The sequence below is a fragment of the Eriocheir sinensis genome, chromosome 39 (assembly GCF_024679095.1).
Source record: "Eriocheir sinensis breed Jianghai 21 chromosome 39, ASM2467909v1, whole genome shotgun sequence".
NCBI lineage: Eukaryota > Metazoa > Arthropoda > Malacostraca > Decapoda > Varunidae > Eriocheir > Eriocheir sinensis.
In genome coordinates this window covers 14,764,584-14,784,583 of record NC_066547.1, presented here as the reverse complement: position 1 = coordinate 14,784,583, position 20,000 = coordinate 14,764,584, and the positions used below count along the sequence as shown (strand labels likewise).

The following is a 20,000-nucleotide window of genomic DNA, read 5'->3' as shown; positions in this document are numbered from 1 at the left end:
TCTTCCTTTTTCTTTTACCTCTTCTCCTCCTCATTCTCATCCTCCTTCCCCTTTTCCTTCTTGTTCCCTTCTGCGAACTGGCCTGAATAATGCATGAAGGGAGTGAAGGAAGGCGTGTAGGAGGGAGGCAATATTGACACCCCTCGTCTTACCTTATTATTTCGCCCTCCCTTCGTGCCCGCATAGGCTTTACGGACGCTTTTATGTGACTGTCCGTCCGTCCAGCTGTTTGTCTGCTTGCTTGCCTGTCTGTCTGTTTGTCTGTCTGTCTGTCTGTCTGTATGTATGTTGTGTTATATTTTGTTAGCATTATTGGTATTGTTATTTAGTTATTATTATTATTATTATTACATTTTTTTTCTTCTTTTCTTTCTTTTCCATTTCCTCCTCCTCTTTCTCATCATCATCCTTCACCATTCTTTTAATCATTGCATCTGTATTTCGTTTTTTTCTTCTTCATCATCTTCTTATCTTCTTCCTATTCATCTTTCTTTTTCTTCTTATTTTCTTACCTTGTTCTTCGTACTCGCCTACTCCTTTACGCTGTGTGGCATTTCTTAATACCTTCCTAAAAGTTTCGCCAATGATCCTCACTGTACGTCTTCTTCAAAGCTATCTCGCCGGTGCATCTTGGCGTGTCTCTGCCATTGAGCTTCTCTAAGGGTTTAGCTTGACAAGGATCTTCTCAGTCTCGTGCACCTTTTTTGCATTTTTCGTCTTCATTTTGTGTGTTTGTGACGTCTGTTTGGGTACACTGCTCTATTTTCGGAGGTGTTATTCTCTCTCTCTCTCTCTCTCTCTCTCTCTCTCTCTCTCTCTCTCTCTCTCTCTCTCTCTCTCTCTCTCTCTCTCTCTCTCTCCTTTAGTCCTCACCCTCGTTCTGATTACCTCCACATCTTTTTTTATCCTTCCTCCGCCTTACACTCCCTCTTCCTTCCCAAGACCCTAGTGCATCCATGCCATGTTTTCTTCTCTGTCCTTCAACTTTAATTTTTACTCAGAATAAGGAATGAACGAAGGGCTGCTGAGGTGGTGGAGGTGGGGGAGGGGCGGTGGAGGTGTTGATGATGAATGTGATGCTTGTGATGGTGTATGTAGATGCTGATGGTGCTGAAGATGGTGCTGATTGAGAAGATAGTGATGGTAAGTTATTCTAGCTGGTTATGCTCTCTCTATATATCTCCAACCTCTCTCTCTCTCTCTCTCTCTCTCTCTCTCTCTCTCTCTCTCTCTCTCGATAAGGGTGCTCTCGGTTCCAGTAACTGTCTGAAGCACAAACTCGCCTCGGTGTTCTCAACTCGACTTTTGCCGCCAGATAAACGTCCAAAGCGGTGTAACGATCACTAAAATAATAATTTTAAGAGAGCGTTGTCCATTTCCTTCAGATCCCAATACGGCGTTGAGTGCGTCTGGTGTGGATGTAATGTTCACAAACCGTTCTGCTCACGCGAGTGTTTGTTAACAAGAGAAAGGCTATAGGGAGATACGAGTGTCTGTTGAGAAGGGGCCACGAGTGTTCTGAGAGAGGAAGGACCGTCATTGCAGCCTAGACTCGCACTCACTAAATCATCGTGAAAGAAACCAGGCGGCTCCTTCTCGGATGTCTACACACCTGTTCACCACCGTGGAAGGGAAGGAATGCGAGTTGATATATAAATATTATAAAGGATCCAGTTCAGTCTATTCGACTTAGGTAACCATAGAGGATGGAATAAGGTGACTCTCTCTAATGTAAAATCACATTTTTATGAGGGTGGAGAAGGAAGAGGATGAATTAATTTACCTATTTTCTATACCTCCTTATCTGATCTACAGTGACTGGTCAGGATATAAAGAGAGATTAACTTAGTAAGTCATCCTTCCTTCAGGCCGTGGTGTAGTGCAACAAGCTGCACCCAGGACCCAGTTAGCCAGTTATCCATATATGCTGCTGCCTGATCTCTGGTACTAAGAACGTATACTTGCTTATATGATTGATAAGCTAATACAAGGCCCTCAGACCATGTCCATAAGCCCGAACTAATATATCTGGCAAGAGTCCGAGACAGACCACCCCGCCTTCCGAGGGCTTCTTAAAGCATAGGCGGTGTTGTCGAGTCAGGCGAACTGTGTGACCCTTCAGCGATTCTTCTAGAGACGCTGTCAGTGGCCCGAGGCAAATTATGGTTCCAGCCCAACCATATGCAGAGAGAGAGAGAGAGAGAGAGAGAGAGAGAGATTCCCACCGTACTTGAGCGATAACAAAACTCAGAACAGACCGTATCGTGTGACCTGTGGATGTAAATCTGGTGGAGAGGAAGCTGCGCGGCTCGGCAGGAAAAGGATGTTAGTATTAATTAATGTTGCTGTTATAATGATAAGAAGAAGAAGAAAAATGGGAATATGAATATTACTATTGTTATTTTTTTATTATTATTATCATTATTATTATTATTATTATTATTATTATTATTATTATTATTATTATTATTATTATTATTGGTCGTAGTACATGTTAGTAGCAGAAGTAGCCTACTATTATAATATAGTCCTTCCATTTTATAAAGTTACTTTGGGTGTGGCTGCCACTTCATCTCCCCCGCCTCTCTCTCTCTCTCTCTCTCTCTCTCTCTCTCTCTCTCTTATTTTTATTTAAACATCAAGATACATATGACAAAAGGGGCGGGGAAATTGTCTCCATGCTAAAGGCGACCTCTGTCTTGAGGTCGCCTATCTTAAAGCATTGTCACTAGTGTTGTGTTGTGCGTGTGCTCTCTCTCTCTCTCTCTCTCTCTCTCTCTCTCTCTCTCTCAACATTTTTTTCAAAGTAAATTCTCTTGTGTGAACATTTTTTGCACATCATCCATGAGGTAGAAGTGTAGGCGACTTGGCTTGCCTAACCGGCGCGGTAACTGTCACCCTGCTGGACAACGTCGCTCAAGCCACGCTGTCACAACGTACAGGGATGTATACAAACTCATTGTTTTGTCCTCAGAAAACGAATCTTTCGCATAATGATCTTATCATATAATTCAAATTGCACCGAATTATTAAAACTTATTTTGAAGTAGTTAACTATTAATAATATAAGGAAAGAGTGGCTCCGATAATGTGGCATATCCACAAATCCCGCCAGCCATGCCGAGAGTGACATTATTAATAAAATGGCAAGGCTATTGTAGAAAGGCTATTATCGGTCCGGGCAGTCGGCGTGCAGCTCGCCCAGCTGTTCATCCTCCCTTTCGGGCTGGTCGATAAATGGGTACCTTGGGAAACCTGGGAAAGGTAAACTGTGGTAACCCGGATGTCACACTGGCCCTGTGTGTAGTAGTAGTAGTAGTAGTAGTAGTAGTAGTAGTAGTAGTAGTAGCAGTAGTAGTAGTGTAATGGTAACAGTATAAGGCTATAAGTAGTAGTAGTTGTAATTTGAAATGTTAAAAAGTCAGAGGTGAAGGAACCTTTAAATATTTTTCAATAAGCTTTTCCGTCCGTGATCTTATTAATCTGATTTTTTTTTTTTTTTTTTGAGAGTCCAAAGGTCGAAGGGGTAAAGGAAAGTTGAAGAAAATTAAAAGAGAGTCGAAGGAGGTGGAGGAGGAGAAAGAGGAGGGGGCTTAGGAGGAGGTAAGATAGAATGGGGCGGGAAGGAAAATAAATAAGGTGTTGGAGGGATAGAAGAAAAACTGAAAAGATATAGGACGAATAGACATAAGAAGAAGTGAGAGAAGGAATGAAATACAGAATAAAAAAGGTAGATGATGGATGAAGTCAGATCGAGTAGAAGAAGGCGGAGAGATGGAGGAAGGGGAATTGGAAGGAAGCAAGAAATGATTGGGGGAAGATTGGAGGGAAGGTGGAGAGATGGAAGGAGGAAAAATGGAAGGAAAGAGGAGTGATGGGAAGGAAAATAAGTAGAAGAGGAGGAAGAGTAGAGGGAAGAGAAATGGGATGAAAGTTGAGGGTAAAAAAAGAGGAAGAGGTGGAGGAGGGACGAAGGTGAGTGAAGGGAGGATGAAAGGGTGGGAGGAGGAGAACTGGAAGAAAGGGGGAGCAAAGTAAAGAGAAGGAAAACAGGGCGGAGGTGGAGGTGAAGATGTGGAGGGAGGAGAAATGTAAGGAAGAGGAAGGGGAAGGGAAAAAAATGGGAAGGAGAAGAAAGGAAGGTGGATGAAGGGAGGAAGAAGAGAGAGGAGGAATGGAAGGAAGGACAAGTGAATGAAAAAAAAAGTGAAGAAGAGGAAAGAGGAGGAAGGAAAGGAAGATGAAGGTGAAGAAGGGGAAAGAGGGGAGAGAAAATGGAGAGGTGGAGGATAGGGGGGACAGGTGAGGGTAAAGAGGAAAGAAGAGTGGGGGAAGGTGGAGGGCTGGAAGGAGGGTGGGGAGGTGGAGGGAGGGGACTAAGGTGAAGGATAGGGGGGGGGGGGGGGGCAGGTGAGGTATCAGGTGGTCGTCAACTCCTTACGTGCGTCATATTGCTGTAGTCCCCGCTGTTTCTTTTCCTGACCTACATCCCGTTTTCTTTTCTTTTTCGTTTCTTTTATGAGTAATTTTGCGTTTGAATCGTCCCTCCCTCTCCTATTATTTTTCGGGGAAGCCTTTCTTTGTTTCTTGTTCAGCAGCCATCTCTCTCTCTCTCTCTCTCTCTCTCTCTCTCTCTCTCTCTCTCTCACTTTTTTCTGTCCGGGTCTCTCCTTGTTGTCCACTTTCTGAGATTCTTTCGTACCCGCGTTTTTTTTTCGTTTTTTTTCTTAGTTCCTGCATTTCTCACAGGTTCTTCCCCCGTATCGACTTTGTTCCGTCTCTCTTTAGCCTTTTATATCAAAAAATTCTAGTTCCTTCATTCAGCCTTTCCTCCTCCAATTTCCCTTATTATATATATTTTTTTCTCCCTCCCAAACCATTTTGCTTCTTTCTGGTTTCCGGCTCCTTTCCTTCCGCCCTCTATTCTTTTCCCACGTCTTCATTTTATTCTTCAATTTGTCCCCTTTTTACCCATTCCCTACTGCCTCTTTTTTTCATGGCCAACTCTCTCCCTCCATTCTTCTGACCTTTTACCTCCTTATTTGCTCCCCTGACCTATTAATATTTTGTTTTCATTTCTCCCCCTTTTCTCATAATTATCTTTTGTTTCTATAAGTTTTCCCTCCTGTCTTCTTACCGCCCTATCGTCTTTCCTACTCCTTGTTATACTCCCACATCTCTTTGCTCCATCACTGTCTGTATCCTTCTCTTGACTTCATGTCTTTCCGTTCTCCTCCATCCCTCCATCCTTGTTATTTTCCCACATCTCTTTCCTACTTTCCTCCGTCACTGTGTCTCTTCCTCTCATGTTCTTCTGTTCTCCTCCATTTCTCCATCCCCTTTCTCCCTCCCCTTCCCTGGAATAAGCTTAGGGTGACCCGTGTTTGACCTGCGGGGTAGAGTTACTGCGTCATGTCAAGGGGACGAAGGAGCCTTTGGGTGGCGAGGGGGGCCGCAACCCCCTCCCCTCTCTTTCAGAAGCCCAGCTGCCGCGTGTGTCTCGTCAGAAAGTCTATAGACCCAGGGATCTGTAAACAAACTCTCCACGATTTGGTTCTTCTCTGGGTTAGGAGAGGGGAAGGGTGACGGCTGGGAGGTGTGGGAGGGAAGGGTGGGGGGGCAGACGAGGGCGTGGGAGGGAAAAAAGGACGGAAAAATGAGCCCTTTAAATCCTAGAAGCAAAGGGTTGGACTGGCGCCACCCCAAGGCCAAGTGAGCCCATTGTTTGTCCTTAGTCTTGTGGGAGGGCGAGGACAAAGGGACATCCAGCCGCGCCTCTGTTTCATGCGAACGTTTCATTGTTGCTTTCACGCCGCTCGTCAGTAGCAGGAGTGTTGGGCTGAGGGAAGAAACGCTGATTAAAACCTTACCGCTGTGTGTGTGCGTGTGTGTGTGCGTCTCTCTCTCTCTCTCTCTCTCTCTCTCTCTCTCTCTCTCTCTCTCTCTCTCTCTCTCTCTCTTTTGTTTGTCTGATGTCGATTCGTCCTTTTTCAGTTCATTTACTTCCGTTTCCTTTCGTGGAATTTGTGTTGCTTTCTTCAACGTTAACTTTCAGAGTTTTCCTAATCGTTATATTTTTTTCTCACTGATCTAGATTTTGTTTTGTTTAACTTGAAGTTGTTTCTGACGCTTTGTTATTCATTACCCTTTGACTATAATTATTGTTTCTTAATCTCTATTTCTTATATCTAACGTCGACTTGTTATATTTTGCAGGTCAGTCGATGAGAGCAGAAGAGGCAGAGACGTTGTGAGTACCTTGTGGTGTGCGAAGTTCTCTGCAGGGCTAGGCACCCGCAGTACCGTTTCCATGTGGAGAATGGGACAATGCTTACTGAATATTTAAGATGTTTGTTCCATTTTTTATGTGCTCTTTACCTTTTTCTTTATTAATGTGTGATTTACGTCTTATTGCCTGACGCAGTTGAAAATTAGATCTCTATTGTGGCTGCAGGTGTTTTCAATTAGTGAACCTGTGTGTGCACCTGTGCCCGTGTGAACTTACTCGTTCACACACACACACACACACACACACACACACACACACACACACACACACACACACACACACACACACACACACACACTCATTTGTTTCATTCATTTACTTCCATGTTACATCTTCCACTGATGTATTTTTTCAGCCCTAGGGCTGCTTGGTTCTTCATACAATAAACCGTTTATTACTTTTATTATTATTATTATTATTATTATTATTATTATTATTATTATTATTATTATTATTATTATTATTATTATTATTATTATTACACAGACACCAAAACAATATACAAATTGTTCCGCGAATCACTTAAATGTATCCAACTATTAATTATTTCATTCGATGTAGGCGCCTCACACAAAGCTGTGGTGAACTCAGGTGAGGGTTAACCAATTACTTTCCCTCTTTTCCTGTGTTTTAGAGGTGAATTATTTTGCGTGAGTTCCGTAGAGTGATTAAGGTAAACTTCAATGAGCTGCATCCATCGATATAAACTATCGTGTAATTACCGTCATGCACCCTTACTTTAGTACTCGTTATTTTGACCTTGACAGTTTTGATAATTGAATTTGTGTGGCGTGGAAGTAGGGAGTATTCGCCAAAGTGTATGCGCTATTACCATTACACGAGGGGGAAAAAATATGATTGAGCTGTGGTAAATGGAAAAAAAACTGCTATAATAGAATATTATATGGAATAAATATTGACATTCATTTTCATATTAATAAGTTTTTTTGGGAGGTGATTCGAAAACAACAACACAAGGCACGGTATTATTTCATGAGCGTTTTGAACTTCTGACCGACTCTCACCTTCAAACGACCTTCATTATTGCACTGCCTACTCCTTCCCCACGCTGGCACCTGTGCAAGGGCGGTGTGGTGTCACGTGTGGGCCGCTTCATTAGTTGTCACTCCGCCCGCCCGCTCTGGAGACGTGAGGAGCGACGTATTTCATTAAGGACGAAAGTGAAGAAAATTGTACCAGCAGACGCGGTTTCATAAGTGCTGAAAAATAGTGGAGGGTGATGCATAAGTCCTCTCTCTCTCTCTCTCTCTCTCTCTCTCTCTCTCTCTCTCTCTCTCTCTCGTTTTTTTTCTTCTTTTCCCTTGCTCTTTATTATATCGTTGAAGGTTAACATTATATTTGTGTCCTTCATGCCCGTTTTCCTTCACGGCAGCTTCTTCCTCCCACACTCATCCAGTGATCTTTACACACATAAGTAATTACATGCATATTATTTTTTTCCCCCACCCTCACTAGAAACATAATACCTTTGAAGAAACACGGGACCGGCTCAACACACACACACACACACACACACACTCTCTCTCTCTCTCTCTCTCTCTCTCTCTCTCTCTCTCTCTCTCTCTCTCTCTCTCTCTCTCTCGTGATTCGCAGACCACTTGTTGGCAACTCAGGAGCAACAAGACAAAAACTAGTGAAGCCCACCCCAACCCTGTCATCTGCCCCTTACGGATGAACGTCTGCTGGGCCGCTGCCTCCTGCCCTTTTCATTCCCCTTCCCCTGTAATGCTTGAGTCCACATGCGTCAATAAGCTTCAGGTGGACGCAAAACCCTTTCAATGAGAGCTTTACGTGCACAGGTGAAAGTGACATAAGGGACGGATTAAAGAGGGGAGTTAGATTGACTTGTGAAGGGAGCACGTGTGGTTTAAAGAAGAGAGGGGGCATGTTACCTGTACAAACCACGTCCCTGCAGCCTCCTCCTCCTCTTCATCTTCATCAGCAGCAGCGTCTTTCACCTTCTTTCTGAGTCGTCGAGTATTTTACTGACTCCACTTCCCCCTCTCTTCCTTGGTCTCTTGTTCGTGCTGCCATGCCACCCCCGCGCCGCACCCTCTCTCTCTCTCTCTCTCTCTCTCTCTCTCTCTCTCTCTCTCTCAGCTTGACCCCAACCGGTATAACGTTTTCCTGGGCTGACCACATTGAACGAGACAAGAAACTTTTGCACTCTCCACCCCCGCAACCGAAGAATCTCTCTCTCTCTCTCTCTCTCTCTCTCTCTCTCTCTCTCTCTCTCTCCATTATTTTTTTAGTGTTTTTTTTCTTCTTGCAAACAGTAGAATTGAGGCAGAGGAGGTCGAGTTTTCAGTGAGCTGCAGAAGAGAACCAGCAGGAGAGAACGATCCCCTGCATGGACTGCTCCGTCATAGTCGTCATCAACCAAGTGGATGAGTTACGCGCCGCGCTTCTTCGCCATCGTCAATTTATCTAATGAATTCCTTTTAGGGAAGTTGTTACCTCTCCTCTGCAACAAAGCCCGCACGTTATCTTGGAAAACATTAATCTATTAAAATATGCACCGGCGCAACATCTTAATTGATAAAAAGAAGAATACACAGCTGATGTAATGACGTGAGGCATCCGCGTGACCTTATTTGTAATGCAAGTAGGTCACCGAGTTTTATGTGCGTGCCGCTGCTTGAGCCTGGCGGCGGGTGGCAGGTGGCGGCAAGAAGCCGCGCACACACACACACACACACACACACACCAGGAGGGAAACATCGTAGCTAATATACTTAATAAAGTGGCTATTAGCAATTCAAAACCGAGTGCATTATTAAATAATGGAAATTATTTCCATGTTGAAACGCAGCTCTCGGAGACTTGATTTTTCTTTTATTCCTCCGTCGTGCAGGCTCGCACGCCCCCACGGGTCAGTGCCTTTCGCTAGATGCCTTCAACTCGCTCCTCTGTGACTGGGCTCGTTGCGGCCGAGCAAGATTAGTTGTGTTGTGTTGAATCTGGACCACAGCGTGCCAACATGGTCGAAGAAACCAAAGACCCCAAGATTATACACCAGCGAACGATGACTGCCCTCTCGGAGAAGCCCGAGGCTCCTTCAAAGGGAAACAGACGAGCAAGAAGCCACCGACTCGCCTGCACTGTGGGGGTGACTCAACTTCATAAGTAATTCATAAAGTTTGCTGACAGCAATTTAGAGTGTTGGGGCATGCGGACAGCTTCACCGCCGACAGAAGCGTCTTGTTGTGCAGTTCCGACATGAGGAAAAAAAAATCCTTAGTGAAGAAAAAGTAAGCATCGAAAGTATACGAAGCCGCAGAAACACAAACGGACAACCGCGGGCATGGGTCCATCACGCCGACGAACATCAGTTGGCTTCTAAACCTGTGTGCGGGAGGATGTGTCGCTCCGTTGCGCTCACAGCTTTTGTGTGAAACTTTCGGGATTTCTGTTAACTGTTGTCACGTAAGTGAAGATTATGAACTCTAATGGAAGTAAACACATTGTGTCAATAACAACATCCACAACGAGCGGGGAAGACTAAGAGTTGATGTGATTAACCAAAGCTTGTATAGTGTTTCGAAGACAAACTTGTGATGAGAACCATCCGGGAGAGCAACGACTCGGAGGTCGTCCTCGTCAAATGTAAGTAATGCTTTGTGTGACGTGTTCGGTCGCCAGGGACTCAGGGCCACGGCGGCAGGTAGGATAATGTGGAGTGTACTTATTGATTGGCACGCGTGACACAGATTTGCTCACAGGAAGAAGGCCAAGACTACTTGTAGACGAGACGCGGCGTTACAACACAGCTGTCTGCCTCACTCTACGAGGAACTCCAGACGGGCCGGGGACGCCAGGCTTCCTGAAGGGGAGGAGGGTGCGGGGCGGCAGGCGTGGCACTGACGGAGCGTGAGGGCAGGGTGGGAATGCTGGGACGCACGCGGGTGAGGGTGGACGAAAAGTGTCAGTGCCTGCCGGAGTGATCAGGCTGTCTGCCATGTGATCGTCGGCCATTAGGACCCGTGGCCAGGCGGTGGGGAGGCGGGGAGGCACCGAGCGATAGGAATGTGGCGGCGGCGGGGAGGGCCGTTCATGTGCCTCTAGGCTTGTGGGTGAGTCAGTGCCGCGGTGGTGATGGTGAGTGCCGCCCTCCACCCTCAGTAGGCCGGCGCGGCAGTCCCCCAAGGGCGTCTTCTCACTGGAGCATCAGCGGGTGGGGTTTCGGCGGCACGATTTAGGTTTCGAGATGAGGGTGACTAGGTTGGGCGAGTCAAGGTAAACAAACCCAACTGTGGGACTCCTTCATGACAGGAATTCGTGACGTCATGAAGGACCTTGCTGCCAACTCCTGGTTTCGTCAGGTGCTACTTACGTGAACTATTTTTAAGACGTATGGTTACACTTGTTATCACCGGGCTTGTGGCTCTTGCTTAACCAGAAGAGTATAATGTGCCTCAGGAACCTCGTGCAGGGTGTCAGTGCGGCGTTCTAACCTCATCATTTACTGCCTAGGCCCCAGAGTTTAGACATTCGATTAAAAGTAAAAAGCTTGGTATAATTTACTCAATTATTTTACGTCCAAATTTTGGCTAGATCGAGGTACCGATTGGCGCGTGGCCGCCTCTGTACCATCCGAAGTTGCGAACAGAGGGAGAGGCAGGGAATAGCAGCAGGCGGTGGGGCTGAAAGACCGACAATTATTCTTATTATTATTTTATATTTATTTATTTTTTTAAATGAAAGAAATCCCTATATTACCCTTTAAATGAGCATCTGGAATCCTCCTCACGCAATGTTTTTAATTTAAATACAGATGATTGTATGTACATAGTAACTGGGCGCACCTCAGCAGCTCAACCTCTACTTGTGTGGGGGTGAAGGGTGAGGGCCGCAGTGGGTGGCAGGGAAGCGGCCACGGTCAGCCGCCGCCGTGGTCCCGTTGTGTGAAGACATTGCCGCCGCCCCCGTACTGAATTAGCGCTAACCTTTCAGTGTTTACCGAACAGGCATTAATGTATACAGGCATCAGCTTACCTCTTATGGCTCCGTGGGGTTAAGAGCACATGAAGTGCTTAGTATCAAATAAACAAAATCTTCCCAACATCTCCGTGAGAACGTGTCATTGTTTTGGACACCCTTTAAATCCATCTGTCAGGAACAGTGACGGGACGTTGTTGTAGTGTTTTTAGGTCTATCTTTACACAATTTTACAGCCAGGACGTGATCCCCTACCTCAGCTCTGACCCCCCTTTCTCTCTCTCTCTCTCTCTCTCTCTCTCTCTCTCTCTCTCTCTCTCTCTCTCTCCTTCAGCTCTTTTGATCAGTGTTTTAAGATATTTTTCTTTCTTTTGGCTTTGGTTGACTTTGTGAGAATCCATGCTGTTAACTAAACGTATATTTCATTACTTTTCAGTGGGTGCAAGATTTTTAAGAACTCGTTGACACAAAGTTACGTTCAAAATTCTGTTGACGTTAGCGAAATACCAGACTTCAGTGGGTGCAAGAATTTAAAGAACTTGTTGGCAAAATTACGTTCAAAATTCCGTTAATGTAAGCGAAACAAAAACTTTGGCGGTGTGCAAGGTTTTTCATCTTAACTATGTGAATGAAAAAGAAAACCTTTTACATTTAATTTCAATGGACGCAAGATTCAGTTGATAAAAAACACGTACCAAGGCGAGAAGGAAGTGTCTGCAGCCATTCAATATCGACAAGACTCCATGAACCCTAACAAAACTGGCGAGACGCAGGGTCATCGAGCGCCATCTACCGGTAGTCGTCCATTGTCAAAGGTCGTGCGTGTGGGGGCGTCAGGGGGATCAGTGTCACCCCTCAGCCACCCCGCCAGGAGCCCTGCCTTTAGCCTCTCGCTGGTGGCGGCGTGATTTGAGGCTTTAGTGATCGGCTCGGGGGCGTCACTGGCTGAGGGTGAAGGGTGTTAGGTGGAGCCGAGGCTGGGTGCAGTTTGGCTGGGTATGAGGCAGGGTGGATTGGGTGGAGTTTGGCTGGGAGTAAGAGTGGACGAGGGAGAGGAAGGGTGAACTGAGCTGTTTGACTAGGGATTTTGGTGAACTGGGTGGAGTTTGGCTGGAGATGCAGGTGGACTGAGTGACTGGTGGACTGGGTGGAGTTCGGTCAGGGCTGAAGGTGAATCGAGTTTAGTCATAGACGAGGAGGAAAGGGGGTGAGGCGAGGTATGGTGGGAATGGAATACGTAAGCTGTGATGGAACGCCTGGAACTGAAGTGGAATGTGTTTGGGAGTGCAGTGGAGGTCATTGCCCGTACCAAATAATTCTACTGTTGATAGGATTTCTGTTCGTGGATGGCAACCCCTCCCCATCTTGTCAACTAAACGGAACTTCATGTTTATCCTAGAACATCACGAATGAATGGCTGAGTCCGGGTGAAGGTAATCAGACGGATGGGAGAGGCGCCCGTGACGAACCGGCGCCACACTCGGCAACCCTCGAGGACCAGCGCCTAGTCGTTATCTCGTATTGTGTAGCACCTGTGAGGCACCGGCGAGACGTTGTGCTGACGGCGTGTGGGGAGGTGTGTGTGGGGGAGGGAGGGAGGAAAGTCGCTCACCGGAGGCTGACAGAGGACAGTGACCAGACCACTCCTCTCACAGGGCGGGGAGGAAGATGCTGGTGATGGTGACTCACTCGGCTCGAATTCCTCTCTTTTCCCCTGTTCCGTAAGCCGCCTCCCGCCTGACCTTGAGCTGTAGGCCTGTCCGCGGCGATGCGTTGGTCTCCTCACTGTGAGCCAAGTCTCGGTAAGCGACCGTAGCCTCAATACGCTGCTAGAAGAGTAACCTCAACACGTTACCGGAGCGATGACCATGACGGTAACAAATAATTGTGGTAGAGTAAACGCTTAGAACACTTGCCAGACACACAATGCAATAATAATTGTAGCAGTATTATTGTCTATAACAGTTCATTTCATCGTTAGGAAAACCTTAACGATACATTAGTTCTTCCTCCTCAACATCAGCACACCACAAAAGTTGCCAGAGGTAAGATTACTGTGCAATTACTCGGATGCAATCAAAACCCGATTCACTGAACTAACGAGACTACGGTGAGGCAACAATCTACCTGTGCTTCCTTACCTGGCAGGGCGGGGCGGGTTGTAGCTTTCATTTAGCTATTTAAAATTCAACATTTGGCGCGGGATGACAAGCCCTGCTCATTTGGCAACCCGCAGCGAAAGCGAGGCGAAGGGTGAGGCTTGAATGGGCGAGGGGGCAGTCGGGCGGGCACAGGATATATACCCTGGGATTTAGGATACCTTGATATTATGTTGTGGGATGTGTTACGAGGCACAAAGACCCTCCCACGCGGCCCAATGTGGCGTGAGGGGGGTGAAAGGGAGGCTGCGAAGGGTGGGAACGAAGGGGCGTCCATCAGATGAACACAATACGCGGGGCAGATGCAGGTGGAGGGGACGAGGGGCGAGGGAGGGAGCCTGTGGTGCGGCGGAGAGGAGCAGGTGTATAAGGGCTGATGGGGAATGGCAGGTGGATAGGGGCAGAGAGAGAGAGAGAGAGAGAGAGAGAGAGAGAGAGAGAGAGAGAGAGAGAGAGATGATGCCTTGTAAAAGATGAGTGGATAGATACAAGAGAGGGCGGGAGGATGTGCGATGCATGGATAGGAACAAGAAACTGGACCCTGTGGTTTGGACAAACTTCAAAACTGAGAGAGAGAGAGAGAGAGAGAGAGAGAGAGAGAGAGAGAGAGAGAGAGAGAGAGAGAGATGGGGATGGGTGTTACATCAATTACGTCAAGGAAAGCAATGACTCACGTCCTCTGTAAACACATTGCATCGCGTGCCTCGCCGCAATTAAATAGTGGAAAATGATGAGACTTGAGACAAAGGCGCGGATGTTGGCCTTTACAATTATTTATCTTGAGTGGTGGCGGCGCTTGGGACCTTGTTTGTTCCACGTAAACAACGGCCCAGACAGTGTTTCCAGACCCCCGCGCCCGCCATTAGCATACCCGATGGCCCGGCGAGGTTACCCAAATTAGGTGTGTTGACGCAAGTTGACTTGAACTTTATCCCCACACCATTGATCTGTTTGGTGATTAGACGGTCGTTGTGCAATTAAAAGCCTTACAGTTAAAGACAGTGCTAGGGATCATATATATATATATATATATATATATATATATATATATATATATATATTTATATATATATATGTATATATATATATATATATATATATATGTATATATATATATATATATATATATATATATATATATATATATATATATATATATATAATATATATATAATAATAATAATAATAATAATAATAATAATAATAATAATAATAATAATAATAATATTGATGCGGGAGCTGCTACAGCATTGTTTTTGAACACACACACACACACACACACACACACACACACACACACACACAGAGAGAGAGAGAGAGAGAGAGAGAGAGAGCGAGAGAGAGAGAGAGAGAGGTGTGTGTGTGTGTATGTGTGTGTGTGAAGGTCTCACTCATTAGACTTGTCACACTTCAGTAAAACATCAGAGTTCAATGGGATAGGCTGAGAAGTGCACACACACACACACACACACACACACACACACACACACACACACACACACACACACACACACACACACACACACACACACACAGAGAGAGAGAGAGAGAGAGAGAGAGAGAGAGAGAGAGAGAGAGAGAGAGAGAGAGAGAAGGGATATTGACGTTATGGCCGTGTGAGTGAGCGCTGCTGGTGATGGTGGTGATAGTGGTGGTGTACGGCTCAGGATGGATGGACGAGAAATGCCTTGTCGTCTTATTTTTTTACTGAGATGGATGAGTAGAGCTCCGTGGTTTTCTTTTTCTTTTGTATTATGGATGGACGAGGACTTTGTTGTTGTTACAGTAAGAAAGGTAGCTCAAGGGCGAAACATGAAAAGAAAACCTTGCTATACGCCTCTAACTTAATTCAACCACCTCTTTAGAAACAGCTATCATCTTTGTAGAAGCAGCACAATAGCGGGACTTTGTTATTATGTTTCCCTTCAGCTGCTTCCTTCACTGTTAAAAGAGATATACAGCACTACTTCCGTAAACAGATGACAGATGATTACCCCAAAGAGGGTCAGATTCTGTTGAAGAGGCGTCTTGATACTCCCCTCCCGAACGATCAGGGAGTTGGATGTATGTGATAGTGGATGGAAGGATGGGGGAGGGATTCTTTGGGAAGAGGCAGGCTTGTTACCTCTCCATCTCTTCCCCAGCATCCCCGCTCCTCCAAATCCACTCTCCCTCTCTTCGAAGTTAGACATCATTATTTTTTTTTGTTTATTTATCGTTATTTTTTCTACCGATTTCTCCGTTTTTTCCCTCGCCTTGACCTTTGTTGGTATTTAGTGGACAAATGAGGTATTTTTCCAGTTTTTTGTTCATATTTCCCCGAGGAAGGTTGTGTGTGTGTGTGTGTGTGTGTGTGTGTGTGTGTGTGTAGCCCAGGAAAGTGAAGACATCTTATCTTCAACAATTTCACATTGTTTCTCCTTCACAAAAAAGAAATAATAATCGCCTGCAACAACTCAACTGTTAAGGAAAGAAAAACGAAACTTTGTCTGTCATGCAATGACGAGAAAAAAATGCGAAAATTACACAGTCGCCGCACAATCAAAATAGAAAATATCGTAGTAAGTTCCTTGCTCTCCTCTCCCTCACGCCTCTACCAAAAAAAAAAAAAAAAATGCAAGCAACAGACGCAAATAACACGATATAATTATTTTTTTTTCTCTCTCTCTCTCTCTCTCTCTCTCTCTCTCTCTCTCCTCCAAAAAAGAAAAAAAATAAAATACCCTAACTAAAATTCTCTCTCTCTCTCTCTCTCTCTCTCTCTCTCTCTCTCTCTCGTGCATATTTGTGGGTCCACCTGCTGAGTCAAGCGTTGCCCTCTACTCTTCGTTCGGAAATGGCTCTCCAAGTGGCTTTCCTGGCTGCCGAGTGCTGCGTGAAACAGCTCCCCGGGTGGGCGTCGCGGGCGCTGAGTGCTGGCTGGGGCGTGGGAGGCAGACAGGTGCTGAGTTTGAAAGGAGTTTTCAGGCGCGGAAATAGTGGCCGTTCAGGTTCTCCACGTGTCTTTCACTTTTCTTTTCCCCTTCCGACCTTTAGCCCGCCACCTACCTGCCGTGCATACATGTGTTACGTGGTGAAGCAAGTTTCCTGTACCTGGCGTGTGGGTGTGGGAGGGGAGGGACGTGTAGGGTGAGCGGGGGGTTGGGGCTGGATTGAGGTTGGGTTCCCCTGGGTGCGTTCTTGCATGAAATTATTCGACTGTGATATCATGTTCACGTTTCTGGTTCTTCTTCTTCTTTCAGCCATTCACGTTCCGCTTGAGTCGGCTGTTTTTCGTTCTTTTTTTTTTATTGTGCCTTTCATTGTGCTGCTTTCACCCTCGGCCATTCATTAGAGTTGACTTGCATCGCTTTAGGCTATCATATTATATTCCCTGTGTTTCTGATTCTCATTTTAATCAGTGATATTTACTTTGAGGTACAGCTTAGAGGGCCATGAGGAGGGTCTTGGGACGTAGTAGGTGATATATTCTTTGAGGTACAGCTTAGAGGGCCATGAGGAGGGTCTTGGGACGTAGTAGGTGATATATTCTTTGAGGTACAGCTTAGAGGGCCATGAGGAGGGTCTTGGGACGTAGTAGGTGATATATTCTTCGAGGTACAGCTTAGAGGGCCATGAGGAGGGTCTTGGGACGTAGTAGGTGATATATTCTTAGAGGTACAGCTTAGAGCGCCATGAGCAGGGTCTTTGGGACGTAGCAGGCGAGTATGTGAGGGAAGGGCAGCGTGAGGCAGTGCAGGGCAAGGTGATGGGAAGTTTCCTGTGACGGGCGTGAGGCTGACAGTTGGGAGGCAGTCTGTTTATAGTCAGAGCGCTGCATAGGAAAATTAAGCAAATAAACACGACAGACACACCATGCCCCAAATCCTCCTGATGCCTGACAGTGGGTGAGGGAACTGTATGGTGGTGGTGATGTTGGTGGCTGGTCGTAAGGTCGTGGTGGTGGTCGTGGTGAGGGAGAGAAATCTTGGGTAAGGGAAACGGGAACAAAGGGAGGGACGGGAGCTGGTAAGGGTCTAGACATTTACGGGACAAGGGTGCAGGGATAATGAGGAAGAGGCTGAAGTAGGAGGCAGGGTGGAGAAAGAGAATATTGGGGTGGGTCGAGGACACGTATCCGCAGAAGAGGAAATGGTACTGTAGGGAAAGCATTCTGCGGGTCTGGACATCAAGGAGACAAGGGCAACTAGAGGGATAATGAGAAAGAAAGCAAAATAAGTGGGAGGGGAGAGTGGAGAAAGGATACTGGGCTTGGTAGAAAACACGTAAATACACAGAATAGGAAATAGAATTGAGAAACTGTGACCTTCTGAGACAAGAAAACAAGGCAGATGCAAACAAAGGAGAGTGAACAAAACGGTGCTGCGAGCGACACACGGAAACTGTGGGAAAAGAGAGAACCAAAGCGATACAAGAACCGATAACGCTGCAGATTGGAGGACGAAGAGGACAAAGTGGAAGAGAAAAGAAAGTAAAAAAGAACCCGTGTGTCGGGGGAGGCAACAAAGAAAATGGAAGGCGAGGAGCGAGTATCCACATTTTAATTTCCCTCACGCCTTCCCAACCATTGCCACCCACCGGGATGAAGACGACGAGGGGCAGCCGCAGATGGAGGAAGACCTATCTCGGGAAGGGATTTTCACCGGGGATGTTGGAGGAAAAAATACAACTACCGAGCGACTGAACCTTGAAGGTTTCTGAACGATTTTTTATAGAGATTTTCCACTTAAAAAAAAAATGCGAATATCGAATGAGTTGATTGTCAGTAACTAAAGATGTCTTTTTCATATTTTCACTGACAGGGGATGTGAAAAAAGTAGGTAAGGAAGGACCAGATCTTGAAAAGTCGGAGGGATTCTTCTTCACTCAGCAACAGATAACGACGCCAAACAGGAACTGAATTGTGGAGGAGAGCTTTAAGACTTTCCTCCCTAACAACACGAAGTATTATGTTAGGTAAAAGGTAATCAGCATCGAGTAAATGGATACTGACACATACTACCTTTATTTCAAGAACCGTACTCATTTTATCTTTTTTGTATGTATTTCCTGTAAGGTGTAGCATACGGCATCACGGAAGCGGCACAGGCCTGCCTCCTCCAACCTTCCCCTCCTGACCCTCCCCTGCCGCCCCCACCCGTTACCATGGCGTCCTGAACAACCTTCGCGATTTGAATATCTAGTTTTCCTTAAGCTTTCAAATTGAATCTCCACGCCAGCATTTTAAGGAAGGTATCGAGGGATTGTGTTCACACGTCTCACCGCGCACACTACTCTCACTCCTACAACCGAACGCTACAAAGGCGAAAACCTCAAGACTGATACTCTTCCCAATACCAATCAATGACGAACGCTGGAAAATCGATCTTTCACTAGATGGACGAAAGGGTCATATTCCCCGTTTCGCCGTCGCTCGGGAGGTTGGCTTTGTTATCCTGGAGCCCGGCGAAGGAAGGTGGGTAATATTACGTCTCTTTCAGGTGTAAACTGTTTACCTCGCGAACAGTACTCCTTGGGGCAGAAGGGGCTGGCGGAGTACACAGCTGTAGTGGTACTCTTGTGTAGGCGTCGTGGAAGCTGTGGAAGCATTGTGTCTGTGTACACACGGCTCCGCCAATATAAGCATACCAACATAAGCCTATAGATGTTTGTACTATGTAGATTATAGTACTCGCATAAGACTACAGAGCGTATCAAAGTATCTTGTACGTGCATAAGCGTGATGTTGCACGCTGTCAGTAACCGTAACATTTTATAGTGTGTCTTCGTGTATATATAGTTAGACATGAGCTCACATTTACATATACATAATAATATATGTATTACGATTACACAACCTTGTGAGTGCGCGCGCGCACACACACACACACACACACACACACACACACACACACACACACACACACACACACACACACACATGCATTAATTATAGCACAGAAATATCAAATGCCTGACTTTTACAAGACAAGTTTTTGAAGAAATGTTGACTACCGTATGACATTAATTATGTTAATGATAATGGAAATTATATGATAATGAAAATAATAATAGTAATAATAATAATAATAATAATAATAATAATAATAATGATATGTGATAATTGTAAATGTTTCACAAAACAACAAATAAGAGTAATTTAACGAAGCACGTTTGTTTTTCATTAAGTCACAATTTCTTTGTTAGAATTTCCTGTTGTCAAAATCATCAACAAACAAAAACGATTCTAGTAACACACACACACACACACACACACACACATAGGAAGCACAGCGTCACGGGTGTCACTCATCACTGCCTTCACCCGTCCGTCCTCACCCTTGGCCGAGCGGTCACCCGAAACAGAGCCTTGCCATCACTGCTATCGCCACTCAACGCTAACCTTTGCCACAACATTTCAAAACTCTTGATTCATCCGGCCCGCGATGACACACGAGGCTCGGCGCTCCCACCCTTCCTTCCCCGTCCCCCCCAAGCGGTTGTTTACTATTCAACACTCACCCTAAAGAGATTCTAAAGTTTATTGTCCAAAGGTTCATTTTCCCCTAACGCTACGCCTGACCCAGATACCGGAAGTCCTGGTGGTGTGTGGTG

General features: G+C 45.7%; 2 protein-coding genes across 4 annotated transcripts in view; both read left to right on the top strand.

Moving 5' to 3' along the window:
• LOC127009054 (uncharacterized) overlaps positions 1-6,499 on the top strand; it is a 161,605-nt gene extending 155,106 nt beyond the window's left edge. The window contains exon 4 of one of the 2 annotated variants that reach the window (XM_050881752.1): positions 6,216-6,499. In XM_050881752.1, the coding sequence (XP_050737709.1) occupies positions 6,216-6,253 (38 nt within the window). In that variant the 3' untranslated portion in view covers positions 6,254-6,499. The remainder of the gene's footprint in view (positions 1-6,215) is intronic. The other variant, XM_050881751.1, reaches the window with a different exon arrangement.
• Positions 6,500-9,648: 3,149 nt separating this feature from the next.
• Positions 9,649-20,000, top strand: part of LOC127009053 (rho guanine nucleotide exchange factor 10-like) — a 169,310-nt gene continuing 158,958 nt past the window's right edge. For both annotated transcript variants that reach the window (XM_050881750.1, XM_050881748.1), the window contains exon 1: positions 9,649-9,915. In XM_050881750.1, coding sequence (XP_050737707.1) covers positions 9,867-9,915 — 49 coding nt within the window. In that variant the 5' untranslated portion in view covers positions 9,649-9,866. The remainder of the gene's footprint in view (positions 9,916-20,000) is intronic.